Source organism: Schistocerca gregaria, chromosome X, assembly GCF_023897955.1.
Source record: "Schistocerca gregaria isolate iqSchGreg1 chromosome X, iqSchGreg1.2, whole genome shotgun sequence".
In the NCBI taxonomy this organism is placed as follows: Eukaryota; Metazoa; Arthropoda; class Insecta; order Orthoptera; family Acrididae; genus Schistocerca; species Schistocerca gregaria.
Window position 1 is genome coordinate 43,806,522 of NC_064931.1, and position 24,443 is coordinate 43,830,964.

Consider the following 24,443-nt stretch of genomic DNA (forward strand, 5'->3'; position numbering starts at 1 on the left):
AAAGTAAAGAAGTGCTAATTGCGCATTGTGAAAAGTAGAGGGGCGAATTTTAAATAGCTACAGTGTATAATCAGACTAACAAATGGACATTCAGTTATGAGAAATAGCGGATAACAAGGTGTGGTCATTAAACTGAGTACACCTACAGGGAGGTCAATTCCGTGATAAGTCTATTCGCATCTCAAGAGGGACGCGGTATTGAGACCGTTTTTTTTTTTATTATTATATCACGAAGAGCGGGCTTCGGTTCATAAATAGGAGAAAGCTGTATCATTATCATTGACTGTTGGTGTCAAGCAACCAAAACTGTTAATCAAAGGGTTTCGGTGAATTAGTGGTGAATACAAATGAAACTGTGCACGGAGTTATGTTAAATAAAGCAGAAGAGAGAAGGCAGTTTGGTCGTATCTGTTGTTATTCCATAAACTGTAACATTTCTTCTCGCTGTACGAAGCCTTTATAGACAATCGTTATGACAATTTGTTTTGAAGGGATCTCGTTCCGAGTTAAGTTTTGCGGACCTGGTCAAGAGGGGATAGTTGTTAGATCCTAACTACTGCTGCTATTCTGGAATCAGGTGCTACCGTGATCGTTGTGTGTTGTCAATGGCTTAAGGTCATCATATCTCATGCTCTAAGATCGACGCGCCTTTCCTCTTGGTATAACGGCGTCTCACAGTACCAACGACAACGCAGACGACGAATGAAGAAATGGTAGAACGTAACACAAAAATTTTCATACAAGTTACCCAAATATGATTACTGTACATAAGACAAGGTGCATAGTTCACTACTAAAATATTTTTGTGTAATAAAATTGTGTTCGTTTGTGGAAAATTCTCATGTGCCCCCCTAATCAATTTTTTTTCTCCAAAATAATGTTATAGAAAGTTCCTTATGAGAATACATATTAATTCAAGTGCAAAGTATTACACACCACTTAAAATGAAAAAGTATAATCTTTCAATAATGTGTATATATATATTATGCAAAAAGCTGCCCCAAGAATCACTACAACTTAAAACATGGTAAAACCAGTCAGGTTTCTCATCATAGGGTTATGAGTTACAGCTTGGGACTAAAGCGGTTATATAGTGTAAATGTAGTATATGAATACTCCTATCTCTGACAGTGCATGCCAAAAGCTTAGACCGAAAAATGATTGGGTGGGAGGAGACATGTAGAGCGCATTGGAAGTATTCAGCAGTGGGTGCAAGTGCCACACTGGAGGAATAGTTTCCAAGCCTCACAGAGCCGCAATGAATAGGTTTATCATCATAAAAATCATTAGACACATCATACCAGTTCAATTCTGAAAAATAGGTGCAAATGAAGCACCCATGATTGTGCAAAAGAAAACGAAAGAAAATCTATATAAAGGTGCTCGTGCTGAGATTAGGAAAAATGTCCCAATAAATATTTGTGCACCACAGATGCAGCTAAATTAAATCCAGTATCTACATGCAGAAGCTTAAGTATTATAGTGTTCAGTTACTCCATCAATGGTAAGAGTGCTGGTGCTGGTCTTAACAAAATGTCTATAATCATCCTTAATAAGCAATATGAAGTGCATCAAATTCAGAAGTTTGCTCTAAAGAAAGTAATTTGTTTGGTTTGGTTCATTGGAAAAATTCAGTATAGATGTATCCTGTCTAAGACAGAAGTAACATTCTCATCTATCATTTGACTAATATTTAAATATTAATTAAGATTGTGGGGTACCCAAATGTGTTATGTGAAAGGAGAAGTTCTTTACTTCCCATTTATCATGAAAGGTTGCTGGCAGAATTTCACTAGCCAGTATTTGAAACAAAAATTATTCTGCTTCTTGTATGACATCGCTAATCACCAATGACAATGAGCAGAAGATAACTATACAGTATACACACTTGCAAGATATCAGTCCCAGTCTTGTGCAAAAATTTGGGCTATAATTCTGTTAGTAAACAGTTATGACCCTTTTAAACAAGCACATGCACTGGTTGGTACTCACTTTACCCCACTGCAGTTGCTAAATGCCAGAGCATGAAGCCCTATACAGTATATTGAGTAATGCTTTGTTCACTGCGCATAGTTTCTAAACTGTAGCTGGTTTCAGAGCTCTTTGCTTTTATGTTGCAATTCATAAGTGCAGTGTAAAGAATGAAATGAACGAGTATGTCCTTAAGAAGTAGCGCAGGCCATTTAATTATTAGCATCACTGTTGTGCATTTTTTTTTTAAATTATTATTTTAAAGCTGACACTGTTGAAGTGAAGTACATTTGCAGGGGATGTGCTATTCTTCAACATGATTGGCTGGGTTAAATTGTATATCAAAAATCATTAATTTTATTTCATAATAATCTGTTCACTTTGATTTTGAAATGTGTATATAGTTGTGGAATATTATTATGACACTACTGTTAAAATAATATTAAATGTATATTTGCATGAGGTTGACATTACATACTCATATTAGTTAAGTATTTTTCTCATCTAATAACATGTTTTTGAATGAGATATCAAATTCATTGGGCAGATAAGTCCACCTCTCTCACATCCAATGTAACTGCGAATAGGAGGGCTCTGGTTGTCATTCTGCTGTGCTGTACAGCACTTTGTGCTCAGGGAATAGGCATCTGCAGTGGGGCCAGGCAAGTGATATACAACAAATGAACTTTAAGTTTGAAAGCTGTACATTCAGAAGATTATAACTGCGTACTATCAGAATTGTGGCCCAGATTTCACAGATTATTGTTTGCTGGGGCTGATATCTTGTAAGTGTACTTGTTTTCTCCTTAAAAAATGAGGCCGAACTAGTGACATTTCCTTGTCTGGCTGGCTAGTGTATCAGACCAACGGTTATTAATACGCCATATGGATTCAGTCTGAGTTTGGCTCATTTTGTTGTCTCACAAGCTAACTCACTGTTTGTTATGCTGTACAAACAGGTCATTACTGTGCATGGGAATAATTTGACTTAATGCACAATGTTGAAATAAAGGTGGACTGAAAAACTGTATGTTCCTAATTGATAGAGCCTCTTTAGATTAAATATTTGCAACAATACTCAGTACCATGATATTTGGTTGTTGTGGCAATAAAACATGAAGAATAGGCAGTGCCTCAGGCAGCAAGTGAAAATTGCCTCTGTACTGCACAGCATGACTTTGCTGTACCATTACACACACAGTGAGAGAAATCAAAATCCATAAAGCCATTTTTGACTCATGGCCTATTCTTGTATTCATAACTGAGGACAATAAGTGAGGGACTAGAGCACACACAGTGACGTTCAGCCTATCATTCTTCCATGCTGTGAATTATATTGGTCCAGGTACCGCTGCCTATCGCACACCTACCAGTAGCCTGCAGAATTTGATATAGAAGCATCTTTGCTCTACTGGAGACTAACAAATTGAATTGTTTTAATAATTTTCATGTAAGGTAAAAACTGAAACCTCTGAAGGACTGTAGAGAGCCCACATTACTGTCCTGGTGAATAAAAGTTACCATTCTCACACAAAAAAATTGTAACTGTAAAATACTGACAACAGCGATGTTTATGTATTAATATATTTTAATGTCTTTATTGATACATGTAGCAAAAAAAGAAAAAAAGAAATACTGATGCTGGCATGAAATTTCTGTTGTACATCAGTTCACGGAACTATCCATTGAGAACCCCCAACTGATAATCTATTGCTATTGAGTTTATTATATAATCAGTCTGAACAATCTGGTAATGATGCTGCAGAGATTTTAAGAACCTGTTTTCTCTGTAGCAGAAGTTTATCATTTCTACGTTTTAGGAGCAATAAAGCAATCCAAGCAATTGAAAAAGGGTGAAAGTCATTCCAAGTGTCACAAAGGATTATAATATAGATGTGAATACCTGCAGACCTATATTCCCGATGGCAGTCTGTTGTATAATAAGAAACATGTTTTATGCCTGTGTATTATGACCTTTTGGAGACTGAAAATATCCTCTATAGAAATCCATATTGGTTCTGCAAATGATTACCTTGTGAAACTCATCTCATTCTATTTGTCCAGGGGATCCACGAGTCAGTAGATAGCAACACTCAGGTTTATTGTCATCCAGAAGGCATTTGATGCAGTTCCCCAGAGTCACTTGATGAACAAAATACCAGCTAACATAATATTCGCTTTGTGAGTGGACTAAGAGCTTCTGAGCAGATAGTATTCACCATATCATTCATAACGGAAAGAAATCATACACTGCACAAATAGTTTTGTGTGTTGTCCAAAAGAGTTTTAAAGCACTTTTACTATGCACATTGTATCTAACTGACCAGCTGGATAATGTTGGAAGCTCCACAAGATTGCTCACTGATTATACTGTTCTACAAAGAGAATTCACACAAACAGAAAATCGGAGCAAAATGCAGGATCACTTGCAGAGGATCAACGCTTTGTGCCGTGACTGGCAGTTGACCCTGAACATAAACAAATGTAAAATATGTAGAAGTATGGGCCTAGAGCAATTTCAGTTGGAATTAACATATAAAACTAGCTTATTATGGGAGCCTTCCAGATAAGATTAATAGTGAAGATAGAGAACATCCATAGATTTGCAGTGAATTTCATCACAAGTTTGTTTGTTCAGTGTGATAAATCACAGACACTTGTCAAACTCCGAAGGTAGACCCTATGCAGTGTTTTGTGCTTTGTAGAGAGGTTTATTTTTAAAATTCTGAAAGTGTACATTCCAAGAAGTCAGGCAGTGTATCACTTCCTTCCACGCACCTTTCACAAAATACCCATGATGGTAAAACCAGAGAAATATGAGCTTATGTGGAGGCCACCGACAGACATTCTTCCTGTACAGTATTTGCAAATTGAAAGCAAAAGGGGACTTTATAGTGGCACATTATACATATTTTAAATTCTAAGCCATTTCCAGAGGCATATGTGGACTCTGACCACAATTTATTGGTTATGAACTGCAGATTAAAACTGAAGAAATTGCAAAGAGGTAGGAAATTAAGGAGATGGGACCTGGATAAATTGAAAGAAGCACAGGTTGTTTAAAGTTTTAGAGTGAGCATAGGCAATGGTTGACCAGAACAGGGGAGAGACATAGAGTAGAAGATTAATGGGTACCTTTAAGAGGGAAAATAGTGAAAGCAGCAGAGGATGAAATTGGTAAAAGGACAAGAAACAGTAGAAATCCTTGCATAGCAGAGGAGATATTGAATTTAATTGATGAAAGGTGAAAATATAAAAATGCAGCAAATGAAGCTGGCAATAGGGAATACAAATGTCTAAAAAAAAATGAGACTGTAGATGGATACCAACAGTTGAATACAGAAAGAGATTCAGAAGGATGTAGGTTGCAGTAGTTATTCAAAGATGATGTGGTTGACACAGGATAATGAAGCATCAAACCAGTCTTCAGACTAAAGATGCCACTGTCGATAACAACAACACCACCATATGCACCCTAATGTGGCATGCAAAAGAGATGCAGATGCATTTAGCAACAATATACCACCACTTCTACATTACTACAAATACAGATGATGAAAATTCTTATGATAAACTTATTAAGGTCAGCTATCTTAGGTTAAGGACCACTGCAGTTCTGTGGTGGAAAGTGAATTGGATGCTCTTCATAAGCACCTCTGGACTGATGTTAGTCATCCATTTCATTGTTAATGTCCTACTATGGTCCTCTACCACCACATCAAATGTAGTGTAAATAAAATAACACCAGTTTTTAAATCTCCCTAGAGAGTGCAGTAAGCAATGCATTTTTATTCCACAAATATCTACAAGAAAGTACTCTTACCAGAATTTTAATGATATGAATGTATGATAAATTATATTTTCATCATTGGTGCTGTGTCATCAGATCTGTGGTCTCAGATGCATTAATAAATGAAGAAACACTGCCTGGATCACAATTTGTTTTAGTGACATGTGTGGATAAAAATCCTAAGTCAAGGTCGCAAAAATTCCCTTATTAATAACTGCTTTTAGCTCATTGCCAAGCCATCTCCAGATCTAAAATACAGAAAATTGCATGTAAGAGTTCAACAATAGCAAAATACATTTAATATTTAAACTTCCATTATATGACACATACCAATAAAAATTACTACTTAATTCAGTGTGTATCAACCACCAAGCATTACACATCATCACAGTCTGTTGAGCTGAATCACTCCTGTTGTCATGTACCTACTGAAAAGTAATAGATCGTGACAAAAATAAAAGATATACAAAAGTATATTTGGCAGATGGTGTAAAGTTATGATCTTACCAAAAGTAGACAGTTCTCACAATTGTGTAATTTACAATTTCAGCCGTGTGTGTGTGTGTGTGTGTGTGTGTGTGTGTGTGTGTGTGTGTGTGTGTGTACTGATGGTATTGACACACTTGACCAATGAATCTGTGTAAAGGCATGACACTATAACTTTCTACTAGATCTGTTATATATCTGACACACATAATTGTACATAATTCCTTGCATCTGGTATAATACAAATCTAGTACAAAGTTCTTTACATTACATATCCTTATTTTATTACACTTAGAGTGTGCATGTCAGGATTAAGTGATAACTAATCCTAATCACTAGAATGATTGTTAAAGAAACAATCTCTGGAAACATAAGGCTAAAACTGAAATGAAGGCATTTCACCCAGGAAAAGAAACCACTGTAATGGATTATTGAATAATGTTTTTAATCATGTGTTCATGGCACTGTAAATGTAAATGATATGTTCACCTTATTTTTAGATATTTTAGTACTGCATCTGGAAGTACCCTTACCTTTATGTACAGGAAATATTGTGAGGAGAACTGTAAGTAGATGGATCACTAAGAGAATTAGTTTCATATCGTAAAAATCGAACACTACCTGAAATATGTAAGCAAAAGCAACCTAAAGCAAGTTAAAATTATGCCATTCCTTATGTGATTTAGGGGAGTAGTTGTACACGCATCAAAAAAAGTTTTGAATCGCCTCGGTTCTGGAATCTGTACACAAAACTGGAAGAGAGACCAACATAAACATCATTTCACTCTTTTTTATTGCTCATGAAAACCACACATTGCATGTTGTACTGCCATACAGTGAGACCTTCACAGGTAGTGGTCCATATTGCTGTACACAATGATACCTCTACTACCCAGTAGCACGTCCTCTCGCACTGATGCATGCCTGTATTCGTGGTGGCATACTATCCACAAGTTCATCAAGCCACTGTCCCACTCCTCAACGGCGATTCAGTGTAGATCCCTTGAGTGATGTCATTATCATGAAGGAAGTTATTCACAAGATGTTCACAATGGGGGAGCGAATTGTCATCCATGAAGACGAATGCCTCGCCAGTATGCGCTGCCAATATGATTGCACTATTGGTCGGAGGATGCCATTCACGTCATACAACTGTTACTGCGCCTTCCATGACCACCAGCGGCGTACGTTGGCTCCACATAATGCCACCCCAAAACAGCAGAGAACCTCAATCTTGCTGCACTCGCTGGACAGTGTGTCTAAGGCATTCAGTCTAACCAGGTTGCCTCCAAACACGTCTCCAACTATTGTCTGGTTGAAGGCATATGTGACACTCATCAGCGAAGAGAATGTAATGCAGATCCTAAGCGGCCCATTGAGCCACAATCCATAGGTAGTGGTCATCCACTGTAGTAGCAGCCCGTGGGCGGCCTGAGCGAGGCCTGTCATCGACAGTTCCTATCTCTCTGTAACTCCTCCATGTCCGAACAACGTCGCTTTGGTTCACTCTGAGATGCCTGAACACTTTCCTTGTCAAGAGCCCTTCCTGGCACAAAGTAACAATGCGGACGCAATCGAACCGCGGTATTGATTGTCTAGGTATGGTTGAATTACAGACAACACGAGCCTTATACCCCCTTCCTGGTGGAATGACTGGAACTGATCGGCTGTAGGACCCCCTCTCTCTAATAGGTGCTGCTCATGCATGGTTGTTCACATCTTTGGGTGGGTTTAGTGATATCTCTGAACAGTCAAAAGGATTGTGTCTGTGATACAATATCCACAGTCAACATCTATCTTCAGGAGTTCTGGGAATCGGGATGATGCAAAACTTTTTTTAACGTGTGTACAATACCTAAATCTGGATGGCCAAACATGGATTACAACTGTTGTCTTCCTGAATACGAGTCCAATGTCTTAACGCTCCACCATCTCACTTGGTTTAGTCCAACGGAAACGACAAACTTTTTTCAGTAGTAACTTTACCAGAACTGTTGATGATATGAAACAATGAAAAAAAAGTAACAAATTAGAAACAAAACCCAAACTTTTACACATGCAGTGTGTATTATTGTCAATCTAACCCGAGAGGAAAGAGTTATACACTCAGCAGGAAATGATGGTATGTTTAGAACAATCATGAAATGTTTCCAAAAATTATTTGTACCACTATATACATGTGCGTACTCACTCCGATACAATATTTTTTTCCACTTCATAAGTGATGGAAACATCTAAAATCATACATATTCACAAAGCAGGAGGTAATCAGAATGAGATTTTCACTCTGCAGTGGAGTGTGCAGTGATATGAAACTTCCTGACAGATTAAAACTGTGTGCCGGACCGAGACTCCAACTCGGGACCTTTGCCTTTTGCGGACATGTGCTCTACCAACTGAGTTACCCAAGCACGACTCACGACCTGTCCTCACAGGATGAGGTACTGGCAGAATTGAAGCTGTGAGGACGGGTCGTGAGTCCTGGTTTCCTTCCCTAATTCGATGGGACTGATGCCCTCACTGTTTGGTTCTCTCCCCCAGACCAACAAACCAGGATGTAAAACTCGAGGTCAAAATCACTGCACATGACAAGTTATCAAAATGTATTAGCAAAAATAATATACTCACTCACAGCATGGTTCAAGAAGCCTTAAATCAAAGAGAGGCTACTATACAGTCTAAAACTCAAAGCAAATACTAAGTATAATCCTATATTTTTTTAAAAAAAGAAGCTTATTTGATCACCCCATTCTCCTAAAGAAATTTTAAAACAACTTCATATGGTCTTATCAATTGAAGGGGTTCAGTCATTTCTAAGCAACTGAAAGACAAAGAATTAACCTTTTACTATCAAGCAGCAAAACTAAATCTTTGACTGTTTATAAAATAGACACCAGTCACCTGTGGCATTCCACAAGGGTCTATACCGAACACTTAACTTTGTGGTGCACAACACAGTACTATTTGTCAGTGAGACGACAGTTATTTTAATAAAATGAAAAATCAAACTGTTAAGAAATAATCAGCACTCCCCACAATCAGTCTCTTTTTCATAGTATCCTTCGACTTAGGGTTCTTTGCGACTTTTCTGTAGTCCTGTTTCCTAAACCTCCCAAATCCTTTTTCTTCATCCCTGTTCCTTCCCTTTCAACCCTTCTGCCGAGGGGTGGAGCCCCTCGGTCTGAAAGCATGCACACATCCTAAACGTTCATAGTGAGTAGATTTTTTGTGTATCCAGTTACATTATATTTTTTAAATTTATTATTTTTGTTGATATGTTAGCTGATGTAGTATCACTGTTCATTACGAAACACATATTTAGCACTGGTAACACCAAAAACTGTTCCAGCATCCACAGTCACTGTACGAAATGCCAAGATAACTCATGTTATTCTTACAAACACTGACAGATGTAGAAATTGAGTGTTTCCCGTGGAGATAAATATATGCAATAAAATACCAATACAAAATCTATCACAGATGTAAAAACTTAACAGATACAAGTGTGGATATAACCAAAGCACCACTCCTATTCAACAAGTGAAAAGGACGATAAGCAATATTTTGTTTTATTTCACGAATTAGAGTAAGCAATTCACAAGTACTGTGCAGGAGTACATGTCTTACTTCATAATCAGTAACTTAGGATGTTCAGTAGTAAACAAATACAATACTATCACGGGTATCACATGTATGATACAGAGTATGCCTATTGTGGTTTTTCTGTTGTAGCTGGTCCATAGGTATGTGGGGAATGATAGGTGACTGGGTAGACAAGGTGTGGGAGCTCTATTTCTGGACAGTGTGGGGAGGATAACTTCAGTCTGCAGGGGCCTCAGCTAGACCCTACGGATATTTGGAGAGGACTGCCTGTCATAGCAGATATAATGATCATGGGTGGCTAGGTTGTATTGAAGGGACTTCTCAGTGTGCAATGAGTGTCAGCTATCAAAATGAGAGCTATTGTTGCTGGTTGGTTGGTTTGATGTTAATGGAAGTACTAAATGAGCCATCTGTGAGGTGGAGGTCAAGACTGAGGACCAGATGACACTAATAGGGAATGAAAGATTGTGGATAGGGGGAAGATTTCGTTGCTTAGACAATCATTGTAGACACTACAACAGTCAGTAAGCTTTCAGGAATTATATTCACTAAACTATGAGATGATAACGTAAATTCAATGAAACACATAGTATTATATATAATCACCTTCCTCCATCATGTATTTTAACTTTGATTAGTTATGGCATCTACCAAGTGTTGCTAAAGTACCTTTATATGAATGTTTATTCATTCTGTGAATATTAAAGTATTTAGTACTGAATTGCCAACTGTCGTTCAGCATATCAAATTACACATTCACAAGCCAACTTAAAAAAAAATTGACAGATCCAAAACATTGTACTAACTTGTTTTGTTGTATTAAGTCCACAACTGAATTTTTCTAATAAAGGCATTAATGTGCACACAACTTTGTTACATTATATCTGCAGATTAGTTCAGTGTTCTACTACTAACTCCTCATGGGATATAGTTTTAAGGAAATGATTTGAGTACGTCACTGAAGATACCAGGATACATTCCCTGCAGCACTATGGAGCTAAAATTTCTGTATGATTACTGCAAGATATTATAATGATTATGATAACATTTGACAATCTCCAAGCCGAATGGTTAGCATCACTGCCTTCAGTGCATTAGGTCCTGGGTTCAATACCCAGTGCCTCCTCGGATATTTTTCCGAGGTAATGTGGCTTGGTACAGGGCCCATTAACCCACTGTGAGGCTAAATGAAAAGCAGCTTGAAAAAAAAAAAAAAAACAGCATCAACATCAGGATTCATCTGCTGGCAATAATGGCTGGAGGAATTGACAGCATGCTGATCACGTCTTACCATCATACATCGCTCCTTGTATTGCCTTGTAGGCCAGCCAGAACAGGCCTGTGGGTGGCATGTTTATATTATGATAATACTTGCAGCAACAAAAGATCCTATGACAAATGTCAGAATTAATCAGAATATGATGCATTGGTACAAAGAAAACAAAGTCTCAATCATATTTTTAAAGTTTACTTCAAATGTATGAAGGAACAAAATGTGTGTACATTAAGCAGAAAATATGAAACTTTCATAACATGAAGGTATGTAATAACAACAGTATTTCTTTTATCCACTTTCACACCTACATCACAGACAAGAAAATGTTACCAGATGCTTATCCACCACACCAGCACCTATGGCATACCTCAACAGAGGGCTTGCAACAACGATTTATAATTTTTGTTCTGAGTGTCAAAATTGTAAATAAACAATTAGCACTGTGCAAACTATTACTACAGTTATTCCTCTGTTATGTGCCACAGATGTTTCTCTACTTACAAATCAGTCTGCACTGTACTGGTAACATGATCAGCCACAATTTTTCCAATACCTACAAAAATTAAAATGCATATACACTCTTAATTTTAAGTCTGATATTTACAACTTTCCTCCATTAAAAATATTTGACAGGTACAGTTCTCCAACAGTGTCAACTGGAAAAAAAAAAAAAAAAAAAAAAAAAAAAAAAAAAAAAAAAAAAACACAGAGAGAGAGAGAGAGAGAGAGAGAGAGAGAGAGAGAGAGAGAGAGAGAGAGAGAGAGAGAGAGAGAGAGAGATGACCAGTATCTGCAACCACCGCAGCAAAAAGTATATCAAACTGCAGGAAAGCCCACCCCTCGAGAGGGGGGGGGGGGGGGGTTAAACTAAGTTTAATGCAAAGTGAACTCTGATCTGCAGTAGAAGGAAAAGAAAATTGTATTACACAGTATCCTTAACAACAGGCAATGATTGGTAATAATTTAAAATATAGTCAATAGAATTCAAACAACATTATATACATATGGCATGAGCACAGTTTCTAAAAACAGATGTAAATACATTTTGAATTAAAATGATTGAAATGCAACAACAAAATTACAAAGTTTTGTTTTCTTTTTCATATTTATAAATTTGACTTCATCAGTGTAACATAAAGTACTGGTAATGCCCCTCCTACCTTAATTTACTAGCTACTGTCAACATACATGATAACAATTCAAAATCTCTGATGTAATTAAATTTCTGGTAATCTAATGCTCATGACTCATTGTGTAACATATATGTTGGGGGGAGGAGGAGGAGTCAGTTTACATAACTGTCAAAAATAATTACCATTCATATTGAAACCACAGTAATTTTCATGTAAACATAAAAAACACTGCAGTCCACATTTGTATAAAATTGAGATTCCAATAATATTTTAAGGCTAGCGTGAGCAGTATATGAATAAAAAATCTTCTGAATAAATGGTAATGTCAAATATGAGATAAGATGGCAACTATCTTGTCTCTCTCAGACACACAGTTGCAAACTATTTGTAATTATGGTATTGTGACTTAAATAGTGTTTGCAACAAAGCAGAAAATCAAAGAGGAAAAATAAAATGAAAATTATAAAAAGAAGGACGTTTTATAATATAAAATTCCACTGAGAATAAGGTTATTGGAGAATGATCTGAAGTTCAGAATGGATAGGAATTGGGACGGAAATGAAAATCCTGGACCTTAAGCACTTTGCTACTTAAATCACAGGAGGATCATAATACCATAAAAGAGAAAACTGTAAGCCCAACAGTGGCACAGAAGGTTTTCTGAGCCACTATTGCCAATGTAACATTTCCAGTGATGTGTAGATAATGGTTAGTGTGTGACAGTGTCCTCCTCGAAATCTTCATTGTGATGACAGCCTTATCTGCAGCATAGCACAAGGTCTAGGATCAGCTGGAAGGTGACAAAGCCAATGAATGTGAATAAGAAATAATAGTTGTGATACCAGTTTGTCCTGTAGTGTTGCATAAAGCCTAAGTTCACTTCATATTTAACACATTTTTTGTTATAAATAACAAAAATTGCAAGGCACATACAGAAAAGCTGTATTCTATAACACACACATCTCTGATGACTCAGCTGGTGGGTATTATGTGCATATCTCACATGCCAACTATGAAAAATGCCACAGAACAATTATTCAAATTGGAATGTATGTCCGAAGTCCAATAAGACATATAAATTCTTGCTTCTAAGCTTGAAATATCACACTGCTATAGTACAAGTTTCTTGTGCATAAAATCGTTGGATGTAACTATTTATGTAGCAGTTGTCGCATATCCACGCATTTCATAATGATTGTAAAGGTCAAATTTAATATATCTTTTTAATGTGCAGGTCTCTGTCACAGGAAAGATGATAAAGCGTGTTTTAAAACATCTTTTTCTTTACTGCTGTGTAACGTTCCATATATACATCATATCCTTCTAGTTCCATAAAGTTTTTCATGTCAAACAGATTTCCTTCTACAGCAATCATTGATATATTGGACTCGGTCAGAATTGCTTTAGGTATACTATTTAATTGTAGGCAGTTCTCCTGGAGTCTCAAAGTTTTAAGACGTGGGCACTTTGCGATGGATTCTGACACTTCTGAAATCTGATTTTGATTCAGATTAAGTTCAAGCACTTGCAGGTCTTGCACTTCGTCGGGTATTCGCATGATTCTGTTCTTGGATAAATCAAGCATAACCAATTGTTTCAATTTGCAAAATACCACTGGGAAGTCCCTAATCCGATTTTCACTGAGATACACTTCTTTTAAATGAGAAAGCTGCGCTATAGACGGCGGTATACGAGTTAGTTTGTTTGTACTCAAAGACAAGCATTCAAGCTTCGAAAGGTCTCCAATTTCATCAGGTATAGACTTCAGCACATTCTGGTTAAAATTTAAACGCTTTAAAGCTTTAAAAGCGCTAATTTCGGATGGTATACTTGTAAACACATTTCCAGCCAGATCTAGTACTCGAAGGTGAGGTTCTAACTGCTTAAATCCAGCTGGAAAATCACCCAATCCATCAGAAATCTTCAATACACCAGTCTTTTTTGCAGTTTCGTAATGCTGTTTCAACCCAGAATTTCCCATATTGACGTGCTACAGCAAATACTAACAAACTCGGAAAAACTAAACACACTGAGGTTATTTTTGACACTTTGTAGGTGTTTAAAATTCACGATGAACATCACATATCTGTCCCCCCGTTACGCCTCCCTACGTCAGATGCGCCTAGAAATACGTGCCTGTTATTTCATAATATCGACATTTGGCATCGCAAATCTATCGATATGTTGCTGCTGGGCCTGGCTTCATTCATCTGTTTTTTTGTTTTTATTTTGTTTTTGCAAGAAGTTGCCACTTCGTGGCGCCACATTTGTTAGGATGCAAAATGGCGGTGGACGGAGTAGTTAATTGCTGTAATGTGTTGACGTTTGAATAAATATGCGAAAAGGGATGATCTTGGAATGTATCAACAACACCGAAACATCTTAAGAATTCGGGAAGAGCAGCTGCAATGTCCGCTACACCAAAATCAGAAAAAAATATGTCAGGTATGTGTCATGTAGATATGTCCGTAAATTTAATGTCGTATACGTCGTTTTTTATTTATTGAAAATATACAGATCCACGAATTAGCTTTTTCAAATTCGCGTAATTATCTTCCGTGCGAGACGAGTATGTGTTCCCCATAGACCTCTCAATGTCTGTGAGTACGTTGCCAGAACGTCAAATTAGCTTTAGTGTTGCATTCACCGAAGTACGAGTGAAGTGAGGAAATGGACTTCGAAGAAAATGAGTTCTCACAATTCGACTACATGACCTGCTGCTAGTTGTATAACTTCTGGTTTCTTTGAAGTCATTGCGAAAGTAAGAACCTATTCTGTCAGATCTTTTGATGTTTTTTGTTTTATGCCTAGCCGTTTGCTGAACCACATTTTTACCCCATACGTATTACGTTAGTTATCCGTCTATAATAAGTTGATGTATCTGTTAATCTGTTCGCCAGTAAATGTTCTCATTTATGCAGATATGCAGGGTGTCACAGGAGAGATGTTGACTATTCGGGGATATGACAGGAACGACCATTCGAAGCAAACAAGTCTAGTAAACAATTGTTCTGGAATGCATACCTTAAGAGATATTAGTACTTGTTCATCATACTACTGTGAAACACGCAATTTCTACTGAACATAGCTCTTTATGTATGCATTATAGAGCCCTTGTTTACTAGACTCGTTTTTGTTTCGAATGATTGTTCCTGTCATGTCCCTGAATATTGACCATTACTCCTGGGACGCAAACTATTAAATGTCGTGCAGGGGAAATATCATTAATAATTTATGCCCGTTCGTTACCGGAAATCTTAGCCCTAATATTTATTTAACCATCGAACTTTTGTAAATTATGCAGACAAGTCGCTTTGTAAATCTACTCAATTTCTACCGTTTTCTGAATCAGTATGGGCTTTGCAAAATATTCTGATGGTAATAGTTGGTGTATTTCTTTTTCATGCATCAGTTTCTTAAAGCATTATTCAACTGTTAAAGTTTATGTTGAAGGTGTTCCCATTTAACACCCATTATCACCAGTACCACAGCATTTTCCTCATTATATTTGAATAGACGGTGCCCTGTATTGATACAGTATTTTCATTTCTACTTTCAGTGAATTATTTATAATGCCCAACTTGTTATGTGTCTTGTGGATCAGTTTTCTAGAAAAGAACGGTTGTCCAACTTTCACGGGCTATTTCTCCATATTCCGAATCTCTAAAAATTTATGAATATTTATTTCTCGTCCTCAATAGGCCTATATGAATCAAATAGGAATATAGCGATTGGTTTTTGCACCAATTTCATTCTTCCTGTGTAATTGTCAGTATAGTACTATATGAATTTGGATCGTATAAGAAAAGTGCATAGCAACATATAAACATGTTATTTTTATGCCCTGTCATATTAGTTCATGTCTGGAGTTTGTCGGAGTATTGGGTTTCAAAGTCTGTTCTGACTGTTCAGATTTACGTATTCTCCGTTATCCTAAATAACTAAATGCAAGTAGTAGGGCTACTTCTCACCAAGTCTCAGCTGATTTCCTTTATCGTCCTTTTCATGTTTACCTGGGACCCTTGTCCATTGGTCCCAACATCGTGTTTAACCAATTTTCCATCTTTTGTTCCTTAGTAATCATCATGTAGCTCATCGTTTGTATGGTATGGTGTTCTCATGATTGATTGGCACAGTCTTTGTACTAATTCTTTTAATTTCTATTATGAAAGCTAGTGCAGTTTTGTTGTACGAGATCCCAAAGCTTTCACTTTTCCATTATTCATTTAACTTTTAAATTGCTAAAATAGTTTAGTCTATGATCCTATAATTTTATGACTTTTATTATGTTCCATTGGTATCACACTAAAATCTTGGGGGCGGTATATAAAGAATGGAAAGAGTAAAATAACCACTCTCTGTTTAGTGGAGATGATGAGCTGTAGATGGGTGCATAAACAAGAACTGAAACATGATAGCTCATCTTCTTGACTTGTGCTGTTCTTGAGAGCACATATGCACACACAGCTACATTGCCATGATGCTAAGGTGTATCTGCAGTAAACCTGGCCACATTATATGGGTATTGTTGATGTGTGTGTGTACGTGTGCGCATGCCCTCAAGAAGACTGGAAATTTGTAACCTGAGCTACTACCTCGTGGTTAATATTAATTGCCTGAATATATCTCAACACCTCGATTATACAGTGCATGATAATGTTAACCCATTTGAAAATCAGCTGTTCAGATAACTGAAGTTAGCAATGCAGGTTTTTTTCCTTCTAGACCATGTTTTTCATACAAGATCTGCCAGAATGGCTCTGTAATGCTGCTGTATAGGAAACAACATGAAGGCACTTATTGGACTACATAAGTATGAAAAACATGTTTTGCAGCCAGATGAATCTGTACTCTTCTCGTTGTGATTGTCAAATTTTGGTGTGATGTAGACTATGAGAGAGAGAGAGGCTTCTGTTCCTGAAAGACCTGCCCAGGCTGATAGTGGGTCTTCACATATGTGAAATGTTTTGATGTACCATGCATTGTGTATGCTGATTATTGTACACAAGTCACTTGCTTTCACTCACTTCAGGCTGTTGGGCTAAAGTGCACTTATGTCATCCACAACTCTTGCGTTGTATGCTAATGTCGGCAATTCATTGACATTTTTCATAGCCAGGAGACTCACTGAATGTAATGATTTCTTTTGGCAGAAGATACAAATTGATTACATTTGTTTTGGATGTGAAGAGCACCAGAATAACATTTACTGATCGTGTTACTAATAATTTTGATGTTAATTACTAATTTTTGTATTTCGTAGATGACTGTACAGCAGCTTCTTTATGTTGGCAAATTGACCTGCAGTAAAGCTTGAGGCCTTGGTTAGGCTGAATTGATAATTTAGTTGAAAATGTGAATGGAATAAAACTAGGTGTGCTGACTGACTAACCTCTACCATAGCTCAAGACATAGGAGAGGGTGAACTGTGATAATTTGCCTTGTGAAATGATGAAGCCAACAAGTCTGAACATTAAAATATGATTGTCGTAATTGGTTTATGTGTAGAGTAGCCTGAGATATCCATTCGCCATTGCAATAACCTACTGGTATGTTTTCTTTTTTTCTAATTTGCAAAATATTTTGGCAGAATGGGTGAATTCTAACATAATACAACAGTATACCAGCTAACTTCTTTTATGGACCATGTTGTTCTTGTTGTTGTTGTGGTCTACCAGTGCCTACTGCAACCTGCATCCTTCTGAATGTGCTTAGTGTATTCATCTCCCTCTTAGTCTCCCTCTATGATTTTGACCCTCCATGCTGCCCTCCAATACTAAATTGGTCATCCCTCGATGTCTCGGAACATGTCCTACCAACCGATCCCTTCTTCTAGTCAAGTTGTGTCACAACCTCCTCTTCTCCCCAATTCAATTCAATACCTCCTCACTAGTTATGTGATGTACCCATCTAATCTTCAGCATTCTTCTGTAGCACCACATTTCGAAAGTTTCTATTCTCTTCTTGTCTAAACTATTTATCGTCCACGTTTCACTTCCATACAAATACTTTCAGAAATTACTTCCTGACATTTAAATCAATACTTGATGTTAACAAATTTTTCTTCTTCAGAAATGCTTTCCTTGCCATTGCCAGACTACATTTTATATCCTCTCTACTTCGACCATCATCGGTTATTTTGCTCCCCAAATAGCAAAACTCCTTTACTACCTTACGTGTCTCATATCCTAATCTAATTCCCTCAGCATCACCCGACTTAATTCAACTGCATTCCATTGTCCTTGTTTTGCTTTTGTTGATGTTCATCTTATATCATCCTTTCAAGACACTGTCCATTCCGTTCAACTTCTCTTCAAAGTCCTTTGCTGTCTCTGACAGAATTACGATGTGATCGGCGAACCTCAAAGTTTTTATTTCTTCTCCATGGATTTTAATACCTACTCCAAATTTTTCTTTTGTTTCCTTTATTGCTTGCTCAATATACAGATTGAATAACATCGGGGATAGGCTACAATCTTGTCTCACTCCCTTCCTAAACACTGCTTCCCTTTCGTGTCCCTCGACTCTTATAACTGCCATCTGGTTTCTGTAAAAATTGTAAATAGCCTTTGGCTCGCTGTATGTTACCCCTGCCACCTTCAGAATTTGAAAGAGAGTATTCCAATCAACATTGTCAAAAGCTTTCTCTAAGTCTACAAATGCTAGAAACGTAGGTTTGCCTTTTCTTAATCTTTCTTCTAAGATAAGTCATACGGTCAGTATTTCCTCATGTGTTCCAACATTTGTACGGAATCCAAATTGATCTTCCCTGAGGTCGGCTTCTATCAGTTTTTCCATTTGTCTGTAAAGAATTCGCGTTAGTATTTTGCAGCTGTGACTTATTAAACTGATAGTTCAGTAATTTTCACATCTCTCAACACCTGCTCTCTTTGGTATTGGAGTTATTATATTCTTCTTGAAGTCTGAGGGTATTTCGCCTGTCTCATACATTTTGCTCACCAGATGGTAGAGTTTTGTCAGGACTGGCTCTCCCAAGGCTGTCAGTAGTTATAATGGAATCTTGTCTACTCCGGGGGCCTTTCCCCCATTCCTGTCAATTGTTCCCTTATGCTCTCCCTGAAACTCTGTACAACCTCTGGTTCTTTCAGTTTATCCATAGGAAATTATAAATTAGCATTCTAATTGACTGCCAACAATAGATTTATGATTCATCATATTCTATTTCTGTCATTCAGCACATGAGTTATTACCAATTTCGGCATGTAACGTAATAGCCAAGGACATCATAAGTGCATTTTTAACATTTTACGTGTTGAGTATTAGGAACTCCTTTGTATTTTTTAGTCACTTTGTAGGCATCAGGTGCCTAAACTTTGTTTAGTGAGATTTTTGGAAACATTCTGCCATGGTGACTATGAATGCCTAATAGAAATTCAAGTTAGTATGAAATGTTCTTTAGGAATGTGGTCATATCAGTGTAGCCTTTTAGAAATATTAGTAAACTGAACTTGTGCCTGCACCTCACTGTTGATGAAATGGTGAGCTCTAAACTTACTTCTTTCTATAATTTTCATATAGTATACATGTGTTTGCAGAGGGTGGGGGAGTATTTATAGACAGCTGGTGTGGTGCAGGCGAATGACCGAACAGTGGCTTTCCTCTGTCATTCATAAATAGCAGGCATGTAGTGCCCTGTTTCATGTATACAACCCCACATTAGAGTTCCTCCACCATCTATTTTACTCTGTTCGCCCATTGTTTGCATTTCTTGTGCGATTTTCCACATGCTAATACACAGCTATTTCGATATGACAACATGTTCTGTGACTAATCAGTCTAGGCAACCGATTTTCATACTTCAAGTGTCCAGTGGCTGTTTTCATGTTCCAGTGCTAATCACTGTGCTCCGTGTCATATGGTGAACAGAATTACACGTAGGACAGTCTCATGCTTCGGGGACCTATGATTTTACCACTATAGCATATGCTGATACCTTGCGTCTTTTCTGTCCTGCACTTGACACTTACATTGGCAGCCAGTAATAGGTTTGACGACTTCCCAGTCACGTGACATGCCAAATCTTCCAAACTGTACTGTTATCACACTACAGTATTATATACTATTGTGCCCACAACAAACTGTGTAACGAAACTAAGAACATTATTTTGTAAATCATCTGTAGAAGCAATTAAATATTAATGGTGCTGTTACTCACTCCTGAAAGGGTCAATCCAAATGAAGTGGTCCAATAAAAATTAAGTTGGTTGCATGACCATTTTTAAATATTTTAATTTTTTAAATGTGTTTACCCTATAATTGAGAAGTTCAAAGCAGTTTTTTTAAAAAATTTACCTTTCACCTTTACTGAATGGCAGCCATTTTCGTTTATAAGCACATGACGAGGTTTCAGTTTAGAGGCATTAGCAAATAATATGAATATCTCTGCACTGGGTTAAGTTACAACATTTCAGTTGGCATGATTATTTTTAGAAAAGTGTCCTCTACAACATTGTCTATTACACAAAATACCCTAAATTAAAAAATGAGTCAAAATGCCCTCCAAAGCTTGGTATCCAAATTTTCAAAAATCCACTTTTTAGGCCCTATAATAACAAACAAGGAGTGATTTATGAGAGTCTATTTTTTTCCTATTGTTAGATATCATACATTACAAGCCTCATATAGGGCAAGAACACTTACAGATTTTTCCTTAATTTTTTATGGATTTTTGAAATTTGAAAATTTTAATTTTGTGTAAAGTTTGGGCTTAGTTATCTCCGGTGGGACAGAATATAAAAATATGATTTTAGCATAGTTTGTACACTTATATGATAGCAACGTATTGCAAAATTTTCAACATTGATATCTGACTGTGAACAAAGATATGAATTTCACATTACTCTACAACTGATCTTGTGGCTGTTGTGTATACATGTGTGATATTGGTGGGATGTAATCAATTATTTTTGAAGTACGGTACTGAATTATATACAAAAAGTGGAAAGATCACTGAATTTAACATTTATATTATTTTGACATACTTAACTTTCTGCCATGCCAAGAAATTTGTGGAAATGCCTTGTTCCCCTTATTGCTATACAGATTTCAAATCTGGTTTGAAGTGTTGTTTTCGTATGTAGAACCACTTCTTCTTTCTTAATCAGAATATAGGTAATGCCTTTAATATTATCCTTGCAAAAGACATACATGTCCTGTACTGTGAGAACTTGGTCTGTGGTTGGTCTTTGTAGGCTGGCTTTACTTACTTCACATTTTGTTGTACCTCCTACTCCATCACAAGCATTTTTACCATGGCTAGATGCAGAAAAGTGCCATTTATTTATTTACTATCTTTTTTGCATATAGTTACCAACTGCTGGCTTTTGCAAACATCATAGCATTTTTATACAATTTTTGTACAAACAGTAGGAATTTGCAATTCACATGTACAAGAAGCCATTTACGGGTGATGCACATGGCAATATATGGTACAGTACTTCATAGTGCAACATACAGTCACATAGTATAGGTATTTGAATTTACAGCATGTTGTTACAAAAATAATATATATTACAGTCACCTCAGAATAGTACATTGTATAGATAGAAGAGTTAGGCCTACATTTAAGAATAGCTACATTTTAATATCAGTATTCAGTCAGTGAGTACAAACATTTGAGAGTTAAGAATGACTTTAATTCCATTTTCAATACTTTACCTCTGTGGTATCTTATAGCACTGGACAGTTTGTTAAACCATATCTGGCCATTAATCCAAGGACTATGCTCTGTTGTCTTTAGTTTAGCTCTGTTTCTGAAGAAGCAATCATTTTGTATTGTGTTATGGGTATGCACATCAGAGCACTTAGTTTCATTATTTTTATGGTCCACAAAGAATGCTATTAATTTGTACAGACACAAGAAATATACTGTTATGAATCACCTCGAAGGGAACGATCTATTGACACGTAATCAGCATGGCTTCAGAAAACATTGCTCTTGTGCAACGCAGCTAGCTCTTTATTCGCACGAAGTAATGGCCGCTATCAACAGGGGATCTCAAGTTGATTCCATATTTCTAGATTTCCGGAATGCTTTTGACACCGTTCCTCATAAGCGACTTCTAATCAAGCTGCGGAGCTATGGGGTATCGTCTCAGTTGTGCGAGTGGATTCGTGATTTCCTGTCAGGAAGGTCGCAGTTCGTAGTAATAGACGACAAATCATCGAGTAAAACTGAAGTGATATCAGGTGTTCCCAGGGAAGCGTCCTGGGACCTCTACTGTTACTGATCTATATAAATGACCTGGGTGACGATCTGAGCAGTTCTCTTAGGTTGTTCGCAGATGATGCTGTAATTTACCATCTAGTAAGGTCACCCGAAGACCAGTATCAGTTGCAAAGCGATTTAGAAAAGATTGCTGTATGGTGTGTCAGGTGGCAGTTGACGCTAAATAACGAAAAGTGTGAGATGATCCACATGAGTTCCAAAAGAAATCCGTTGGAATTCGATTACTCGATAAATAGTACAATTCCCAAGGCTGTCAATTCAACTAAGTACCTGGGTGTTAAAATTACGAACAACTTCAGTTGGAAGGACCACATAGATAATATTGTTGGGAAGGCGAGCCAAAGGTTGCGTTTTATTGGCAGGACACTTAGAAGATGCAACAAGTCTACTAAAGAGACAGCTTACACTACACTCGTTCGTCCTCTGTTAGAATATTGCTGCGCGGTGTGGGATCCTTACCAGGTGGGATTGACGGAGGACATCGAAAGGGTGCAAGAAAGGGCAGCTCGTTTTGTATTATCACGTTATAGGGGAGAGAGTGTGGCAGATATGATACATGAGTTGGGATGGAAGTCATTACAGCATAGACGTTTTTACGAAATTTCAGTCACCAACTTTCTCTTCCGAATGCGACAATATTTTGTTGAGCCCAACCTGCATAGGTAGGAATGATCATCAAAATAAAATAAGAGAAATCAGAGCTCGAACAGAAAGGTTTAGGTGTTCGTTTTTCCCGCTCGCTGTTCAGGAGTGGAATAGTAGAGAGGATATTTATGTTGTACAAAGGTTTCCCTACATGAACCTTTGTGTACTAGTCGATGCATAGTCCTGATTGCTCTTTTCTGCAGTGTTAGGATGCTGTTCATGTGTGTATCAGCAGCACATCCCCATACCTATATTCCAAAATTAATGTATGCAAATATTGTCCCATTATAAGCAGTTTTTAATGTTTGTTCAGAGACTAATTTTGATAGTTTGCTAATTAAGTGCAGTGAAATGCTGATTTTATTGCATACAAAATTGATATGATCTACCCATCTAAGATTTTCGTCTAGGTATGTCCCCAAAAATTTACATTTGTCAGTGTCTAATGTTTTATGCCACTTATGTTATCAAAGCAGGTTTAGTATGAATTACCCAGTTAATAGTAATACCTGGGATTTGCAAATATTGACTTTTAGAGCTTGGTCATGGAAGCAAGTAGTTATTTGACTTAAGCCATCAGTTGCAGTCAATGTCAAGTCATTAGTTTGTTTGCAAAAGAACAAAAGTGAGGTATCATCTGCACAACTTACTAATTGGGAGTACAGAGGTGCCTCTAAATCATTAATGTAGACAAGGAAAAGGAAAGGGCCCAAGACAGAGCTCTGAGGTACACCTTGTTTTACTGTTTCATAGCTGGATTGGAAATGTTTGACCTGATCATTAATTTCATAACTCAGCTTTGTGCACTGCTTACGATTGGTTAGATAAGTGATCAATAGTTGTATAGATGTGGCATTTATATTGTAAGTTTCCATTTACTAAGTAGTAGCTCATGGTTCACTGAGTCAAATGCTTTAGTAAGGTCTAGAAGTATCTCTGCTGTCTGCATTCCCTCATCCAGAGCATCAAGCACCTTGTGGAGAAATTCATTAATTGCCATAATGGTACTGTGATGCTTTCTGAAGCCATGCTGTGTTTCTGCTGGTAAATTATTCTTTGTGAAATAATCAATAAGTTGTCAACAAAACAATTTGAAATATTTTACAAAAAATTGGTATTGGGGGTATGGGCCTGAAGTTTGATAGCTCTTCTTTCGGTCCTTTTTATGCACAGGTTTAACTATACTTTTCTTCAATAAATTTGGAAATGTGTTCTCCCTAATACTACTGTTGATCATATGGGTAATTATTCCAACTAATTCCTTATTGCATTTTTTAATTATAATACTAC

General features: G+C 37.0%; 2 protein-coding genes across 6 annotated transcripts in view; one reads left to right on the plus strand and one right to left on the minus strand.

The window, feature by feature from the left end:
- Positions 1-13,442: 13,442 nt before the first annotated feature.
- Positions 13,443-14,341, minus strand: LOC126299503 (leucine-rich repeat-containing protein 57). The gene has a single exon (XM_049991450.1). The coding sequence runs from the start codon at positions 14,238-14,240 to the stop codon at positions 13,527-13,529; it is 714 nt and encodes a 237-aa protein (XP_049847407.1). The 5' UTR covers positions 14,241-14,341; the 3' UTR covers positions 13,443-13,526.
- Positions 14,342-14,472: 131 nt separating this feature from the next.
- Positions 14,473-24,443, plus strand: part of LOC126299504 (guanine nucleotide-releasing factor 2) — a 361,975-nt gene continuing 352,004 nt past the window's right edge. For 2 of the 5 annotated variants that reach the window (XM_049991459.1, XM_049991461.1), the window contains exon 1: positions 14,535-14,704. In XM_049991459.1, coding sequence (XP_049847416.1) covers positions 14,668-14,704 — 37 coding nt within the window. In that variant the 5' untranslated portion in view covers positions 14,535-14,667. Of the gene's footprint in view, positions 14,705-24,443 lie in introns of all 5 variants that reach the window. The other 3 variants (XM_049991460.1, XM_049991454.1, XM_049991453.1) reach the window with 3 other exon arrangements.

What these genes read in the sequence shown, in the direction of transcription:
- LOC126299503 (XM_049991450.1), bottom strand. Translation starts at nt 14,240, where the DNA reads ATGGGAAATTCTGGGTTGAAACAGCATTACGAAACTGCAAAAAAGACT.